This window comes from Hemiscyllium ocellatum, chromosome 2, assembly GCF_020745735.1.
Source record: "Hemiscyllium ocellatum isolate sHemOce1 chromosome 2, sHemOce1.pat.X.cur, whole genome shotgun sequence".
NCBI lineage: Eukaryota > Metazoa > Chordata > Chondrichthyes > Orectolobiformes > Hemiscylliidae > Hemiscyllium > Hemiscyllium ocellatum.
This window is the reverse complement of record NC_083402.1, coordinates 80541056-80560347: the sequence shown is the minus strand read 5'-3', so window position 1 is coordinate 80560347 and position 19292 is coordinate 80541056. Positions and strand designations below refer to the sequence as shown.

At 39.1% G+C, this 19292-nt stretch overlaps 1 protein-coding gene across 1 annotated transcript in view; it reads left to right on the top strand.

Moving 5' to 3' along the window:
- LOC132825905 (transient receptor potential cation channel subfamily M member 6-like) overlaps window positions 1-19292 on the top strand; it is a 160000-nt gene that overhangs the window by 89606 nt on the left and 51102 nt on the right. Inside the window, exons 23-29 of the mRNA XM_060841531.1 lie at window positions 3386-3500; window positions 5357-5556; window positions 7266-7398; window positions 8862-10054; window positions 12345-12448; window positions 14016-14145; window positions 15737-15837. Of these exons, the coding sequence (XP_060697514.1) occupies window positions 3386-3500; window positions 5357-5556; window positions 7266-7398; window positions 8862-10054; window positions 12345-12448; window positions 14016-14145; window positions 15737-15837 (1976 nt within the window). The remainder of the gene's footprint in view (window positions 1-3385; window positions 3501-5356; window positions 5557-7265; window positions 7399-8861; window positions 10055-12344; window positions 12449-14015; window positions 14146-15736; window positions 15838-19292) is intronic.

The following is a 19292-nucleotide window of genomic DNA, read 5'->3' as shown; positions in this document are numbered from 1 at the left end:
TTAATATTGTTCTCATCAAGATTAGACGGAATCATTGAACTAAATCATCTCCTTATGTGCTGTAAACATTTATGGTTTTCATGTTAGCATGATATGAGTCTTTGGGTTAGATTTTAACTTAGACTTTATTTCCTTGTTTATGTGGGCACTGATGATTGCAAATTTGAAAGGGGTCTTCAACTGGATGGCTGGAGCACCTTTCCCGGTCTTGTTGTAATCTGCTTACATAAGAGTCTGGCTGGTATGCCATATTGTTTTTGATAAATGGCATAACCAATTGCCCCTCTCTGTCTCATTCCATTCTATCATTGCATGTGTTCTACCCAGTCTTACTGTGGGATGTGGTACATAGGGCAGAAAAGCATGGGATGAAAATTATCTTTGTGAGGCTTGACTATCAGCAGCATTGCCCTCCAGTTCTACAGGAACAATATGTGTCACTGCTTCAGGCCCCCACTCTTCCTGGATTTGAGTTTCTATTCATTAAACTGGTCTCTCAGCACCAGTTTGGAGCCAAAGAGCTCCCACAGGACACCTATCTGATGTCAAAAGCATGCTGATGTCATGGAAATGAGTCATCATCCTCATCATGGATCCTGATTTTAGCAGGCTCACTTTCTGACCAATAATTAGAGTCTATCCCACTGAAATGCACATTGGTATACTTAAAAACTCCAGATAGTCACAGTAAGCACCAATCATTTGTCATATCATTTAGCAGCTTAATGCTGGTGCTAGTTCTCTGATAATTTCTGCACATATTCTTTGTACAACACAAAATATAAGGTGGAATTTAATGCTTACAATGGAAAGCCTGTGCGTCAGCCAGGAATCTGGCAGCGACTTAGCTGTAGCTACTCGGAGACCCAATGAGATTTAAATGGGCACCCACTGGTCAGCATCAGGCATTCTTGGCCCTCCCTGACAATACCTTGGAAATTCTGGTACATTATCACACCTCCGACAGCTCCCACACTGTCAGATGCTGGTAGCTTCCAGCACCAGCAGTGGTGCTGACCAGCTCCAGTATTGCAGTATGGACTAAACCATCAAATATCACTCGATCCCCAGGGAATGGGGAGTAGGACAAGAGGTTTGCTAGAGTAAGATAGAGTAAGCGGAGAAAGGTTGATCTAAAGAAAAAGAGGTCTTGCTCCTAATCACTCTGTTCCCACTGGTGGGTGCCTGTGTAAGATAATATACTGGTGTATATGGATTTCAGTAAAGTGTTTGATAGGTTTCCCCACAATAGGCTATTGCACAAAATACAGAGGCATGTGATTGAGGGTGATTTAGTGGTTTGGATCAGAAACTGGCTAGCTGAAAGAGGACAGAGAATGGTGGTTGATGGGAAATGTTCATCTTGGAGTTCAGTTACTAGTAGGGTACCACAAGGATCTGTTTTGGGGCCACTGCAGTTTGTCATTTTTATAAATGACCTATATGAGGGTGTAGAAGGATGGGTTAGTAAATTTGAAGATTACACTGAGGTCAGTGGGGTTGTGGATAGTGCTGAAGGATGGTGTAGGTTACAGAGGGACATAGATAAGCTGCAGAGCTGGGCTGAAAGGTGGTAAATGGAGTTTAATGTGGAAAAGTGTGAGGTGATTCACTTTGGAAGGAGCAACAGGAATAATGAGTAGTGAGCTAATGGTAAGATTCTTGTTAGTGTAGATGAGCAGAGAGAACTTGGTGTCTAGGTACATAGATCCCTGAAAGTTGCCATCCAGGTTGATAGGGTTGTTAAGAAGGCATATGGTGGGTTAGATTTTATTGGTAGAGGAATTGAGTTTTGGAGTCATGAGGTCATGCTACAGCTCTATAAAACTCTGGTGTGGCTGCATTTGGAGTGTTGCATCCAGTTCTGGTCATCACATTATAGAAAGGGTGTGGAAACTTTGGAAAGGGTTCAGAGGAGACTTTTTACTAGGATGTTGCCTGGTATGGAGGGAAGATCTTATGAGGAAAGACCGAGGGACTTGAGGCTGTTTTTGTTAGAGAGAAGAAGGTTGATAGGTGACTTAATCGAGACATATAAGATCATTAGCGGGTCAGATAGAGTGGAAGGTGAGAGCATTTTTCCTCGGATGGTAATGGCTAACATGAGGGGACATAGTTTTAAATTGAGGGGTGATAGATATAGGACAGATGTCAGAGGTGGTTTCTTGACTCAGAGAATAGTAAGGCTGTGGAACGCATTGCCTGCAACAGGATTAGATTCACCAACTTGAAGGGCATTTAAATGGTCATTGGATAGGCATATGGATGAGAATGAAATAGCGTAGTATAGACAGGCTTCAGATTGGTTCCACAGGTCAGCACAATGTTGAGGGCTGAAGGGCTGTGCTGTTCTATGTTCTGTGCTCCAGGGTTACTGTTCAGTTGTAGGCCCACATGGTTTAGGTGCGCTCCCCCACCCCACCCCCCCATCCGATGCTGGTTTTGGAATGAAACCGTTAAGTGACCTTTTTGTGGCCACTTAATTGCTTTAACTGTCTCTGGGATTGAAACCTCTCCTTGAACTTACCCCCACAATCTACATCTAAACTCCATATATCTGTGGTACTCTTATATAACAAGAACATATAGATTGAACTGACTGAGACGTTGCCATTGATCCAAGTGAGTTATAGATATGTTTCATATGATTCTGAAAAAAAAACAAGATTCAACAATGGAAGTACTGAGAAGGATACAATCTTGACCCGTGTGTGTCAGAGACAGGACAGGATTGTGAAGCAATAAGAGTTATTTGATAAAAGAGGCAGATACCCTTTAAAATACGGTTGAAATACCTTCGGAAATATCACCAAATACTTTAATCCTTAATTTTATTGTTCCATATTGCAAAGAAAATATTACACTAAGTGCCAACCATGATCCTGGAAATCATTACAAGAGATTGACTGCTATTATATCAGCAAAAACTATGTGAAACTGAGAGTAGCGGACGTTGGTTATGTTCAAATATTTCACTTGAAATTCTTAGGTAAGATACATCCTTGGATTGAGTCTTCTAATTACATTAGTTCCAGATAAGTGATCCTTGAACATCTTACTTCCAAAATAAAGACATCTGCTTCTGCACTGCAGACCATTCATTATGTAATGGGGATTGTGCTTTATTGGGACAGGGACATGTAGTAATAGAGACATGGTAGAAACTATCAAACGATTTTGATTAGATACAGTTTACCCTGGAGTGCAACTTGAATCTGTAGTTGAATGATAAGCTTCCTATTCAACTGATTTTTCTGAAATGTGACAGATATACAGGGACCAGTTCTGAATGTCAAATCAGCAGTGGAGAATTTACACTATAATTGTTAGACAAGCGTACATCATTTATTAATCATTTTAATCTGTTTTTCTTCTATAATTGTAGCTTGTGAAGAAGATGCCGATTGTCCACCAGGCTCATTTCTTAATCCATTTCTTCAGGCAGTTTATCTTTTTGCACAATATATTATACTGGTCAATCTACTCATCGCTTTGTTCAAGTAAGAACCAGTTATAAAAGAAGGTTAAACTATGTGTCCTTTCAACTGCAAAGTTTATCAAATTATAGAACTGCATCTCATGTAGCTCTGAAAAAGTTTTGAATCATTGAGATAATTATGAGTTTGTTAAGTAATAATCAGGATCACAACCTGAGACAGGACAGCAATGGCATGGTGGCGATGTTACTGGGTTAGTAACCAGAGCTCCAGCCAATTGTTTTGGAAGTATGTGTTCAAATCTCACCATGGAGGATGGTGGAATTTGTATTCAGTAAAAATCTGGCTTTAGAAGCTAGCCAAGCTTTCTGTCACTTGGAAATTGTCCCTTGTTCTTCAATATTTTAGATAATTATATCCAGAAAAGCAAGGGTCCCAAGCCAACCCAAAGGAAACTCAACTACAAATCTTCCTTTAGCCTGAAAAATATCCATAAACTATTATTTTGTGTTTCCTATCCTTCAGCCAATTAATATCCACGTTGTATCTGTCCCATTTATTCCATGAGCAATAATTTGTCTCACAAATCTGTTGCGCAACAGATAAATGCTTTTTTGAGTCCATATACAACATTTAAACATGGTTATTTTCATCAACATTCTGTTATCTGTACAAAATACTCCAGCAAGTTAGTTAAACATAGGGTGTAGGTTTGCTCGCTGAGCTGTAGGTTTGATTTCCAGACGTTTCATTACCTGGCTAGGTAACATCATCAGTGGCGACCTCCAAGTGAAGCGAAGCTGTTGTCTCCTGCTTTCTATTTATATGTTTGTCCTGAATGGGGTTCCTGGGGTTTGTGATGATGTCATTTCCTGTTCATTTTCTGAGAGGTTGATAGATGGTATCTAGATCTATGTGTTTGTTTATGGCGTTGTGGTTGGAGTGCCAGGCCTCTAGGAATTCTCTGGCATGTCTTTGCTTAGCCTGTCCCAGGAGAGATGTATTGTCCCAGTCGAAATGGTTAAACATAATATTCTCCTTTAGAAATCCATATTCGCTCTTCCTTCGATCTCACATTTTTTCATGTAATTATTAATTCTATCAAAAATAATTGTTTGAAGAAGTTCCTCATCACTGTTATGATCTATACTTGTTGGGCTTATGCTTATAATCTGTTTTGAAATAGGGTGTTCCATTTACAATTTTCCAGTCCTCTTGCATCTCCCCTGAATTTAGCAAAGTTTGAAAGATTATTGTCAGTGCCTCTGTAATTTTCAAATTCATAACGTTCAATATCCTTGGACACATCTTATCTGGTTCCAGTGCCTTTATAGAATTTAAGTACCAACAGCATATCTGATGGCCTCCTCCTTATCAATTTTAAAGCCTTTCAGTTTCATCCTTTGTCATAATGGCCTGGGAACCATCTCCTTCCTTTGTAACAACAGCAACATGTTCATTTAACATATTAGCCATGTACTTGTCTTCAGCTGTAAATCTGGTTTTTTGGTTCCTAATCAGCCCTGCTCCTCTTTTTGCAACTATCTTTTACTGTTGCAAATATATATAAAAGATTTTGAGATCCCGTTTGTTAGTTGCTGGTCTATTTCCTAACCCCTCTTTGCTATCTTTCCTTGCTTTCACAAGTCTTTCTGTATTCATCTACATTTCTGCTAGTAGGAAAAAACCTGACCAGAGTATTAAAAGGAAACGTGCTGCAGGTTTGATAGAGAAAAAGCATCCACAGAATTGCAATTTTAAAAGGAGGGGCTATTCTAACTAGAGAGACTTTAATTGAGTTTTTAAAAAAATTTTATTGTAATTTATTCTGTATCTATGCTCAGGATATACATTCACATTGGATGCAACATTATGGTTTATTTTTCACTGCTTTAACCGGTTATTTTTGTCTCCTGCAGCAATGTGTACTATGATATGAAATCCATGTCTAACAAACTTTGGAAATACAATCGCTACCGTTATATTATGACCTATCATGAAAAGCCATGGCTGCCACCTCCAATTATTATCTTCAGTCATGTAGCTCAGCTATTGAATCGAATTTACCAACGTCGAGCCAAAAATGAGGTGGATCAAGAAGAAGAGGATGTTGGTTTAAGTAAATAATTAAATTTCTGTTCTATCGCCAATATTACAATAACCAATGATGTGTGTGTAGGTAGAAACATTGTAGGGATGACCTCATTTTTCATTATGTCATGGTAATTTTGTTTTAACAAGGTTATGTCTGTTTCTATCCAGAGTTTTATAAAGAGAACTGTGAGAATGCCTTTCATTCTGATGGACATATAATACCAGTTATTTTTACTGGTAGATCAGAACAAATGAAATTTTTGTTCACACATTAGTAGCTAGAAACTTCATGGTGCACTGCAAGTAAAAGATTAGGAACAACGGTCGGGATCATTATGGAAGTTATACCCGGCGATATTCTGCTTTAATGTTGGCACTGTGACTTGGAGATGAGTTTAACCAGGAAGAAGAATCAGTAAAAACTGAAAGAACTGCAGATGCTGTAAATCAGAAACAAAATCAGAAGTTGATGGAAAAGCTTAGCTCTTCTCAGATGCTTCCAGATCTGCTGACCTTTTCCAGAAGAATCAGTAATATAAATTAGTATGAAACAGCATATTAAGAGTCCTAGCAAGCTGGAATCATCAGTATCTGCCTGCATTTGAATATTGGAAAGGAGAGTTAGGTGTACTGCATCAGATGCTGTTAATGCGCAAAGTAAAAATTATTCTGACAATTTCTGCTCCATTCTTAGGCATCAGATTTTTAAAAAGTTTTTATTGTTTCAGTTCCGGTAGCCCTTCTTTAGAACTCTAATCATTAACCTTACCCAGTGTATTCTAGTTTAAAGCCCCAATCTATCAGGTTGCAAGCGTAGGTACTGCAAAAGTGCATTGCAAACATTTTTTCTTTCCTCAATGAATTCAACTCTAAATGATGTTCTCAATGCTGCTGTCAATGGTATTAGTTTGGTGCCCTCTAATGGATATTGAAGGGAATTCTCAGTTGTTAAAAAAAACTATCCTGAAAAGCAAGTGGAATCTTATTTGAATACTGGAATTGTATGATTGTGCATGTAAAGCAACACAGAGTCTTTAATTCCAACAGATGGAAAACACATTACATTTGATGATGTGTATTTTTCCATTGAAGTCAATTCAGACCATATTCTTGATCTATTATGAAAGTAAGATACAACATTTACTGTGTAGCTTATACGGGTGCTGAGGTTAATATTAAAGCCATGATGTATATAGGTCCTGTTGTTGGAATGGGGTGGACAAAGTTAAATATCATACAACATCAGGTTATAGTCCAACAGGTTGTGAAGACATACAAGCTTTCGGAGCACTGCTCCTTCGTCATGTAGCTAGTAAGGCAAGATCATAGGACACAGAATTTATAGTAAAGATATTAATATTCAAGCTACTGTCTGAAGCATTTAGGGAATGAGGTGAAAATTGGCAGGTTCAGCTCCTGTGATTAAAATGGAAAGGAACATTGTGGGGAATATGATACACATTTGGCACACAGCAAATTTTTGTTCACCCTCAAACAAAAATTGAGGAAAAGCCACTTGTTGCCCAAAGGGATGGGCATGTGCCAGGCACATTCACTGCAGTATGCATGACACCTGAAGTGTGGCACTTGGCTGCTCGTTAACAGTAGTTCCATAAGGGCCCTGACATTGCAAGAGTATGAAACAAAGGAAACAAAGCATTTTTCTTTAAAAAAAAGTGCTGAATATTTATCAAATTTTGTAATATTTGAAATATTGCATTTTGTCTTGTGTAGAATTGTATTTAAGTAAGGAGGAATTGAAAAAGCTTCATGACTTTGAAGAGCTTTGTGTGGAGAAATACTTCCACGAAAAGAATGAAAATCTTCATTCAAGTGACAATGAAAGAATTCGAGTAACAACTGAACGGTAAATTTGCAGCAATTTCCTGATTTATTGTATTTCTGGTAAATTTTATGCTTACTATGTGTTGCAACACTACTGTCAGCAGGATGCACTTCAAAGGCATGGGTAGTGTAGTTGACGTCAGATTAATACTTGTTCTATTCTGGGCAAAGGTTTATCTTGACTCCAATCTTAGAATAGCACCCTCTAATGGACAATTGTGATACTTCCATGCTTACACCAATCATTTTTCCAGTTCCATGACACTGTAATAGGAAAGTTTTGTGCTTGGAGCCTGTGGCTATGAATTTGACTGAGATTCTGTAAACTCAGTCATTAATACCTCGATTGGCATACTTGAGGAGAGCATGGATCAGTGCTGTGGCCACAACTGTTTTCAAAATGTAATTAATGACTTGGAGGAAGGGTGTGAATGTACTGTGGCCAAATTTGCAGATGATACCAAAATAGGTAGATAAGCAAGTTGAGGGAGGGATACAAATAGTTTACAGAGAGATATTGATAGTTGGGAGATAAGTTGGCAAAACCCATCCCAATTTAGTATGGAAAGCAAACCCAACATGCTTTCAAGTTCAAACTCTGCAAAGTTCTTTAAGGTACAAGCCTCATTTGTAGACTAGACTTCACTATACTCCATATCTACTCATGCATCAGCAAATATGTATGGTCTGACTAGGTTTGTTATCTGCCAGGTCCCTCTGAAGACTTAGTGAAGTAAGTCCCACAGTAAAGAATTACTACAGAGAGAATGGCTAGACTCCACTTAAATTGTACAGTACATTAACATTTTGGCCTATACAAGACCATCACTGAGTCACTGTGAAATCAGAACCTGATATACCTAATTTTCAACTGTTCAGATATTTCAAAGAAGAGACATATTGGACTTCAGACTTTAACTCAGTTTTCCTCTTTCTACAGATGCTGTCAGACCTGCTAGGTTTCTCCAGTTTTGTTTTTGTGTATTTTGATATGCTTATGTTTGCATCAGGATTTTTGTAACCTCCAATTTTATTGACTGCTGTCGATTAGCTAACAGCCTGTATAATGAAGCAATAACATACTTTTTCAGAAAACGAGTGCCATTAAAGCAAAAACAAAATCCAAAGAACTTTACAATAACAAACAGGAAAAGGGAGGGATGACTGTTTGGATATTAGAAAAATGATTGAAACAAAATGAATCAAGACACTATATATTTGAATTGTTGCTGTAATCAGCTTAAATCCACTTTTCATTTCTGCTTGGAGTGCAACTGAAAACTCCTGCCATTCAACCAATTATCACAATAACGATTGTTGGTATATTCAAATCCAAATAACAATACTTTGCAGCATTTATGTAGGGTCTTTAAAGCAATGATACACCTTAAGGTGCTTCAACTCCAGATTCCGAACTGGAGTTTATTTCAGAAACTGTAGTGACCTTAAGGAACCAACATGACTAAAATGTGTCTTATTTTCTAGCGTTGAAGAAATGGCAATGCATTTGAAAGAAGTCAATGAAAAAGTCCATTATGTCAAGGAATCTTTGCACAGTTTGGACAGTCAACTTGGACATCTACAGGATCTCTCAGCCTTGACTGTGGATACTCTTAAAGTGATCTCTGCTGTGGATAGTTTAAAAGTGGACGATGCCTTCTTAGGGAGCAACACAGAAAGCAGTGACTTCCGAAAACTGCCACATAGCTGGAGCAATGTGGTCCACCTGAATCCTTTGGACAATTTTTCTGCCAAAGCAAAGCAAAATTACTTTAGCACTCCACCTTCACTACTTCGGAACTTAGCAAATAGCCAAAAGCCATCAGTATGTTATAATAATGCCAACATTGTAGCTGAATTACACAAGTCAGAAAAGCAGGATGAAAACAAACTAGTATGTTATGTTGACCTACCTCGTCCTAAGGAGAGAGGGTTGGAAGGTGGTACTGTCATGTCAGAAGTGTTATCTGAGCCCATATCACCTCATAAATATGCACAATTATTCCCATTTCCCTCCACTGTTGTAAGTTCTAAGCACACAGATCTACATTTTAATTTGTCGCTTCCAAGCTCCCCAACATCGACCGATTTAAATACAAATGTTCAAAAGCAGGAGAAGAGCCCATGCAGAACACCAATACAATTCAGCTTTCACAACATGCACTCTGATCAGGATGAGGATATAAATCATGGGAAGCAATGGGACATCATTCATATGCATCCCGAAAGGACTGATGGAAACATGGATACACTTTCATTGGACCTACTGGCTTCTCCGTTTGTGATTGATGCTCCCCTGCTATCAGGTAGTCACAGTAGAAAGACTGAGGGTGGCTATGTCAACTGGGCATTCAATGAAGATGACGAGCCTGGGATCTTCAGGGCAAGTTTGAGGAATCAAAGGAAAAACCGTGTGCATTCTTTATTCAATACTAACTGCACCAATAGAGATGATGGGTCATGCCATATTCAGGTCAAAAAGTCTCATTCCTTCTCTTTCAATTCAGACAGATCTAAGCTTAACAGTGAGAGCTTGGAGTCTTTCTCCAAGCACAAATACAACAGTATTTCCTACTGGATCAATCCACTGAGAAGGAACAGCTGGTCTTCTCGAAGAAACAGCTTAAGGTTCAGGATTCAGAAGGAAGAACATTTGTGGCGCAGTACAAAAATAAAAGGTTTTAAAATTTATTTTATCCAAATGGTAATGGACAAACGTCATTGAAGTTAAGAATCCAAAGCTAAAATGAGCGTGCTTTTTTCACAAACATTGAATTCAATGTTTTTCAATGGTTAAAGTAAATATTGCTCCAGCAGAATATTTTAATTGAATGTGAAGTGGCCTCTTGATTATAATTGGTCTGTTCAAAAGTCTAATAAGGGCTAGACCTGTATCTTTGCTACCTAGGCAGGCAGCTAGAGTTGGGAAATCTGTTGTTAATTGCCTTCTGGGAAGATGTGACCCACATTGGATCTTCATTCTAGGGCTTCAGGTGTGGAATAGAACCAGGTTTGCTAACCACAGAAGGATTAGCTGAGAACGGAGGTGGACTGCCTTTACAAACACTAGTTGTGTGCTTATGTTATAGACCCACTAATTCTCACCCCTCACAACCTCATGCACTCCCCATAACATCTCAAATCATTTCATACCAACTCATGCTAACCCAATCACTACCCTTGGCTCTTATGGCATCTGTCCCGATAGATATCCAAACTTTCATAGAGAATACTTGGCAACGTGCAAACAAGCAACTATCAAAGCTACTACGAAAGGTTTATTTTTAATCTTCAATGACACTACATCCTTTTTTTTTAATTCAAAAGGGGTGGGCTTTTAAAAAAACAATCAGATGATGTAAATTAAATGGATCCTATCTGCCCTACGAGGATTTCACATCAACTTCATAAAATTGTTATTCTTACATTGCAGGTTAAGACCCCTTGCAACAATCATAGTGGAGTGTGTTTGAACTCAGCATTAAATTCTAATGAGTCTGCTGGGTTCAGACTTTCCTCATACATGAATTACTCCCTGACCATTCCTCCCTTCCCCTACCGACAAAAACTGGCTCTGTTGGAAATTAGGGCTGGACTCCTACTGGTCCATTGGTCTTGCCCATCATTTTGTTTGCTTTGTGAGTTAGTCTCAGCCAAAGTTGGACTAAACAAAATCTTGACATAAAAATCCAGTCAGCAAAATATTACAAAGCTATTACTAAAAATATAGCTAGTGCATTAAAGGACAGTAGCTAGTTCTTTAAGGAAGCAAAACTTCCCAAATCTGTCATCCTTACAAATGGGTGGCATGGTGGCTCAGTACCTAGCACTGCTACCGTACATTCTTATCCCATGATTTATCATATAATCAACACATGGACCTGCACCTACTCCTATATTGGACCATCTCTCAAAATAGGAACAGGATTACACCAATGTAGGAATGAATTTAGAACCTCCTCAAGTAGCTAGTCCCAGGTAGAAATATAGGCTGATAGATACCAAGGCTGACTGGTTAAAATGCCCACCTTCATTCAATAAAATATTCAACTAGACCTCACCCCTAACCTCTGAACCCCATTACCTCCCATTCATTTATGTGCCCCTTTCATATGACCCATGCTCATTCAGCCAGTGTCACTATGGGCAGAACAGGTGAATCTTTGAGACATTCATGAAATTGTCAACATAAACAAATAACGATTTAAAATAAAGCTCTTCCAAAGGATAATCCTTCAGTACTCATAAAACTTTTAAAAGGAATCTCACAGTCCACTCGAAAGCAAGGTCACCATCCCTTAAACTCCTTCCATTAATAGATTATGATTTCTCAGCTGAAATCCAATGAGATTCTATTCCATAACTGTGAAGACAAAATTCAATAACCAATACATTAACATATTCGAAGTAGTGGAACCAAAGGCTGTCTATTTATCATTCTTCTCCTTTACTTATATACACCAAATGATATGATGATCACTCTTGCCTCTGTGTTCCCTACAAAAATTGATCCCCTTGATACAACTGACCCCCTTCTTCCACAAACAAAAAATTATGATAGATCAATTGTAATTATTGATCACTGGATTTTATTTTTCAACACAATGTATTAAGAATATGGCCAGGATAGGGGATAGAGTTAGGTCAGTTATCAACCGTTGGATCAGTCTCATGATGCTACAGGGTCTAATCCTGGTCCTATTTTATAATACATTGCATGGTTCCAATATAAAACTGACAAATAATCTTCAGTACTTAAATCAGTTGAATTTTTCCTAAATCTTGTGTGGCATGCATATTTCTCTCACGAAAATTTGAGTCTTAAACATGGTTTCATCTGGCCCTAAATTTTAAAGTTCAGATCTTTCTGTTATACCCTCTTTGGAATCTGATATTTTTGTGGTGAAATTTAGTTAACTCTCAAGTTCTTCCCTGGTTTTAAATTCTGGTGTTTCTATCCCTCTATAGCCTTTAAAAAACCTTCATACTCAGTGAGGTCAAAAACAAAACCACAGAATTGTAGGAGAACATGCTCCAGACGGCAAAAGAAATCTCCAAAGCTGCAAGTACCGGTGCGTAAGAGATAAAAAACATTAAGTTTTGTAAGAACAGAAATATATTGCAGTATATTTTAAACAGTACAATTTTAATTTTTTTTATACTGTCAGTGTGGACTTGTTGGGCCGAAGGGCCTGTTTCCACACTGTAGGGAATCTAATCTATTGGTGTTCTTACTACTATAATATACATGCACATGTTCTTTGTCACTATAATGTGCTCTCACAGCATGATATATGACCACTTTGTTTTCATTAGTCATTCACAATATGCACTATGATCACTTACTGTAAGATTGACTTACTTCCAAATCCTATATTTTTTTCTGTAATCAGATGTATGAGAATGATCTGTTCCATTTATTTTGAGCCACTCTCATTTAGAAAGTTAAAAATCACAAAACACCAGGTTATATTGCAACAGGTTTAATTGCAAGCACTAGCTTTCGGAGCGCTGCTCCTTCACCAACCACCTGATGAAGGAGCAGTGCTCCGATTAGCAGTGTTCCAATTAAATCTGTTGGACTATAACCTGGTGTTGTGTGATTTTTAATTTTGTACACCCCAATCCAACACCAGCATCTCCGAATCATTTAGAAAGGTCACCGTGTTCATTTTTTTTAGATTAAATTTGATTACTTACAGTGTGGAAACAGACCCTTTGGCCCAACAAGTCCACACCGACCCGCCGAAGCGCAACCCACCCATACCCCTACATTTACCCCTTACCTAACACTACGGGCAATTTAGCATGGCCAATTCACCTGACCCGCACATCTGTGGGAGGAAACCGGAGCACCCGGAGGAAACCCACACAGACACGGGGAGAACGTGCAAATTCCACACAGTCAGTCGCCTGAGTCGGAATTGAACCCGGGTCTCAGGCGCTGTGAGGCAGCAGTGCTAACCACTGTGCCACCGTGCCGCCCACAAATGTGTTCAATTCCTTCCCATTGTGGAATTTGTTAATACTGCACCTTGGCAGGCTGTTAGATTTCTACTCCAATGTGTTTTGGTTTGTAACATAAAACAGCAAGGAAATCAGTGAAGATTTGCTATGTCCCATGACAATCATGCCCTTTAAATATTTAATTTATTTATCAAAATCTGGTAAGACGGTTGCAGTTTGTGTTCAATTTATGTCAGTAAACATCTGTACAAAAAAATTACTCCTGCAGTATACGAAGCAATGGAGTGAGTCATCCCTTTCAAGCCATGTCATTTCACCATCTTTAATAAAATCAGACTTCAGACAGAAATTTGGCAACTCATAATCTGATTGGGTTTGTTGAGTTTTAGTTATGGTTTTTGGAAAATGTTAGGATTCTCAATCTCACAAGATCTTTGAAGCTGGGCGATACAAATTCCTGTGAGTTTTGCCAGATTTCCACTCGTACCACTGTCAAACAGTTAATTTAGTGCTTCAGTTGGATGGACTGGGGTAAAGCTGCCATTATTTTGTGCTGAATTGAACATGCTGTTCAAAGTGGGATAGTTACCCACGCCCACCACCCACAACACATACACATTTATATACACTTTATATATTTCATCAAGTTAAGTACAATCTGCTGTTTTGCAGATAATCACAGTAGATGGGTGTTCTCAGAAGACTTTGGACTCATCTCAACAAAACGATGCTGGAAGTGAAAAGAATGTTGAAAAGGAATGTAACAAAAATTGGCTAACTATCTCCACTTTTAACCAAATCAGTATGTTAATTTACACATTATTTCCATATTAAAGTGTAAGCTTAAGACACCTTCTGCAATCTGGTTGATTAACAGTGATGCTTTTCCATTATTTGCCTTATAATGAACATTATGAAGACCTATTGCGTGTTTCTTTTACATTTTATTTTTCAGTAGCTACAATTCATATTTCAGTTACCAGTCACCCTTCTAGGTGCTCTGGTTTCTTCCCACAGTCTAAAGATGTGCAGGATTGGTGGATTGGCCATGCTAAATTGCCCATTGTGTCTAGGGATGTATAGCCTGGGTGGATTAGCCATGGGAAATGCAGGGCTAAAGAGATAGAATGGGTGTAGGGGACTGAGTGCAGTTTGGAATCACAACACAATATTGAATATGCCTTCTTAGAGCTGGTAGCTATGCTGTGTGTATAGTTTTCATGCCCCGTAGCTGTAGTTTAAAATAGAATTGATGTTTAGAAAGTGAGGACTGGATAGTTACGAAACATTGAAAGTTGCTTTGAGATCTTTCTAATGGATCTGAGAACATTACCAGACAAATTTGATACTGCACTGGATTCACCTGTGGTTTCAGACTGAAATAGTGTAGGGGTGGCACAATGGCCTCGCAGCACCAGGGACCTGGGTTTCCAGCTTTGGGCGACTGTCTGTGTGGAGTTTGCACATTCTCCCAGTGTCTGTGTGGGTTTCCACCGGATGCTCCGTTTCCTCCTGCAGTCCAAAGATGTACAGGTCAGGTGGATTGGCCATGCTAAATTGCCCATAGTATTAGAATCATTAGTCAGAGGGAAGTGGGTCTGGGAGGGTTACTCTTCAGAGGGTCAGTGTGGACTTGTTGGGCTGAAGGGCCTGTTTCCACACTGTAGGGAATCTAATCTAAAAAAAAGATTGTTGCAGGGAATATCACTTCATTTTTGTGCAGAGTCTGATACATCTCAAGATTTATGTTACCAGTTCACAGTTGAAATTGCTTTGCATTGATCCTAAGCTTACAAAATGTAGCAGTACCATTCATCTGTTAAGGTTAAGGTATGTAGCAGTGCTTGAATGTCAGTATAAACACAGTTATTTGCTTTATCAGAGCTAACTCAGTAGAAGCATATAGAAGCATGGACAGTTTTTCTCTGCAATGCTTGATTTACATGTAAGGATGTTCTCACGAGTTCTGTTTTCTTAGGTTGTCATCTTAATTTTATGTGAAGGATATGAATTTTTAGTGGGTTTTGGGAATATACATAATTAATATGGAAGTATATATGATAAATGATAAATGTTGAATGTCCATTTGTTAAAGCTATGTTTCTGTGAACTCTGTGGTAGGAATATTCATGCAATATTGGTAGGAAAGGCTATCCTATTCTATTACATCACAGTTCTGGATATGGATTATTAACCTCAGTTAAGGCCTTAACCACTTGATGCTAATACCTTTCATGTGCCTGGTACATCATCGGTAACATTTTAATGGTGATAAATGTGGTCTATTTGGTTTTGCACTGGCATTAGCTTTGATCCCGGAAAAAAAATGTAGCTTGCTGTCAATGTCTGAAAGTCTACTATCCTGAAATTCTTGTTCCTGTGCTTTGCTTCAGCAGGTAATGAAGCCGTCAGTTGTTCAAGCCAAAACATTTGTGATCAGGATGGCAACATGATATTGAAACCATGCAGTGAAGCTGAAAGGACGTCATTTGAGGTGATGTATAGTGCACATGTGGGCATGGGTTAACTCAGTTGGCTGGACAGTTAGTAGGTTAAAGCACAGCAGGTTAGGCAGCATCCAAGGAACAGGAAATTCGACATTTCAGGCCAGAGCCCTTCATCAGGAGCATCTGCAGACCTCACTTTTTACTGGACAGTTAGTACTTGGATTAGATTAACGCTAGGAGCACTGGGTTCAATCCCAGTTCCGGCTGAAGTAAACTCTGATAGACTTCTCACTCGAGTTGTAGCAAAAAAATCAGAGCGCTTTGCCGCACTCAGGAAAACAAATGCCAAGGACTTGCCTTCATGCAGTGAACTGAAGAAGCAGTTTTTATAGATATAATTGACTGAACACGAGAACAATTGTTTTAATGATTTGTAGTTTTGCTCCAACTAACTGGGTGAGAACTAATTTCATTCGCATTAAGAAGTAATAAACAAAATCTTCTTAAAGGTGTCGGGGGTTTGTTTACATCTTAACCTGCATAGCAGTTCAGAAAGAAAATGCTTCCTTTCAAAGTGACCCAGAATTTATGCCATGTGGTAAAAGAACAATACTTGCCATTTATCTCCCTAATAGTTGACTACAAACCTTGCTCAGGCTTTGGAGTGAATATTGTGTTTGGTCCAGTACTGTGACTATTACAGAAATAGGTAGGATTTCAACTAATTGAGGAATTATTTCCGAACTCAGAGTCTAAATAAGGAAGTCTAATACAAAAAGAAAATACAAATAAGATTTTAAGTATATTCAAGGAGTGAAATAAAGATTGGGAAAGATTGTTGAGAGAGGGGTAAAAGGTAGAAGAAATAAGATTTTAAAAAAACCTACAGCTATTAATTATGGAGTGATGAGATTCCCAGCTAGAAGCAGGGAGAAAGTGCTGCAGTTCATAGAGTCATACAGTCATAGAGATGTACAACACGGAAACAGACACTTAGGTCCAACTCATACATGCTAACAAGATATCCCAACTCAATCTAGTCCGATCTGCCAGCACTCGTTCCGTATCCCTCCAGACCCTTCCTATTCATATACCCATCCAGATGCCCTTTAAATGTTGCAATTGTACTAGCCTTCACCTGGCAGCCTCTGGTACCTCATTCCATGCATGCATCAACATCTGCGTGAAAAAGCTGTCCCTTGGGTCTCTTTTATATCTTTCCCCTCTCACCCTAAACCTATGCCGTCTAGTTCTGGATTCCCTTACCCCAGGGAAAAGACTTTGTCTGTTTATCCTATCCATGTCCCTCATGATTTTATAAACCTCCATAAGGTCACCCCTCAGCCTCCAATGCTCCAGGGAAAACAGTCCCAGCCTGTTCAGCCTCTCCCTATAGCTCAAATCCTCCAACCCTGGCAACATCCTTGTAAATCTTTTCTGAACCCTTTCAAGTTTCACAACATCCTTCCGATAGGAAGGAGACCAGAGTTGCACACAATATTCCAAAAGTGGCCTAACCAATGTCCTGTACAGCCGCAACATGACCTCCCAACTCCTGTGCTCAATACTCTGACCAATAAAGGAAAGCATACCAAACGCCTTCTTCACTATCCTATCTACCTGTGACTCTAATTTCAAGGAGCTATGAACCTGCATTCCAGGGTCTCTTTGTTCAGCAATACTCCCTGGGACCTTACCATTAAGTGTACAAGTCCTGCTAAGATTTGCTTTCCCAAAATACAGCACCTCGCATTTATCTAAATTAAACTCCATCTGCCACTTCTCAGCCCATTGGCCCATCTGGTCAAGATCGTGTTGTAATCTGAGGTAACCCTCTTCACTGTTCACTCCACCTTCAATTTTTGTGTCATTGGCAAATTTACCAGCTTTACCTCTTATGCTCACATCCAAATCATTTATGTAAATGACAAAAAGTGGTGAACCCAGCACCGATACTTGTGGCACTCCACTGGTCACAGGCCTCCAGTCTGAGACATAACCCTCCACCACCACCCTCTGTCTTCTACCTTTGAGCCAGTTCTGTATCCAAATGGCTAGTTCTCCCTGTATTCCATGAGATTTAACCTTGCTAACCAGTCTCTCATGGGAAACCTTGTCAAACGCCTTACTGAAGTCCATATAGATCATGTCTATGGCTCTGTCCTCATCAATCCTCTTTGTTACTTCTTCAAAAGACAATTAAGTTTGTGAAACATGATTTTCCACGCACAAAATCATGTTGACTATCTCTAATCAGTCCTTGCCTTTCCAAACACATGTATATCCTGTCCCTCAGGATTCCCTCCAACATCTTGCCCACCACCGATGTCAGGCTGACTGGTCTATAGTTCCCTGGCTTTCTTAAACAGTGGCACCATGTTCGCCAACCTCCAGTCTGCCGGCACCTCACCTGTGACTATTGATGATACAAATATCTCAGCAAGGACCCTAGCAATCACTTCCCTAGCTTCTCACAGAGTTCTAGGCTACAACTGATCAGGTCCTGGGGATTTATCCACTTTTATGCATTTGAAGACATCCAGCACTTCCTCCTCTGTAATGTGGACATTTTCTAAGATGTCACCATCTATTTCCCCACATTCTATATCTTCCATGTCCTTTTACACAGTGAGCACTGATGTAAAATACTTGTTTAGTGTCTCCCCCATCTTCTGCGATTCCCTGCAAATGTTGCCTTGCCTGTCTTTGAGGGGTTTTATTCTCTCCCTAGTTATCTTTTTGTCCTTAATATATTTGTAAAAACCCTTTGGATTCTCCTTAATTCTATTTGCCAAAGCTATCTCATTTCCCCATTTTGCCCTCCTGATTTCCCTCTTAAGTATACTCCTACTACCTTTACATTCAACTAAGGATTCACTTGATCTATCTTGTCTATGCCTGACATATGCTTTCTTCTTTTTCTTAACCAAACCCTCAATCACTTTAGTCAACTAGCATTCCCTATACCTACCAGCCTTCCCTTTCACCCTGACAGGAATATACTTTCTCTGGATTCTTGTTATTTCATTTCTGAAGGCTTACCATTTTCCAGCTGCCCCTTTACCTGCGAACATCTGCCCCCAATCAGCTTTTGAAAGCTCTTGCCTACTACTGTCAAAATTGGCCATTCTCCAATTTAGAACCTCAACTTTTCACTTCAGTCTATTCTTTTCCATCACTATTTTAAATCTAATAGATTTATGGTCGCTGGCCTCAACGTGCTCCCCCACTGACACCTCAGTCACCTGCCCTGCCTTATTTCCTAAGAGTCAGTCACGTTTTGCACCTTCTCTAGTAGGTACATCCACATACTGAATCAGAAAATTTTGTTGTACATACTTAACAAATTCCTCTCCATCTAAACCCTTAACACTATGTCAGTCCCAGTCTATGTTTGGAAAATTAAAATCCCCACCCTGTTAACCAACCTTACAGATAACTGTTATCTCCTTACAAATTTGTTTCTCAATTTCCCTCTGACTATTAGGTGGTCTATAATACA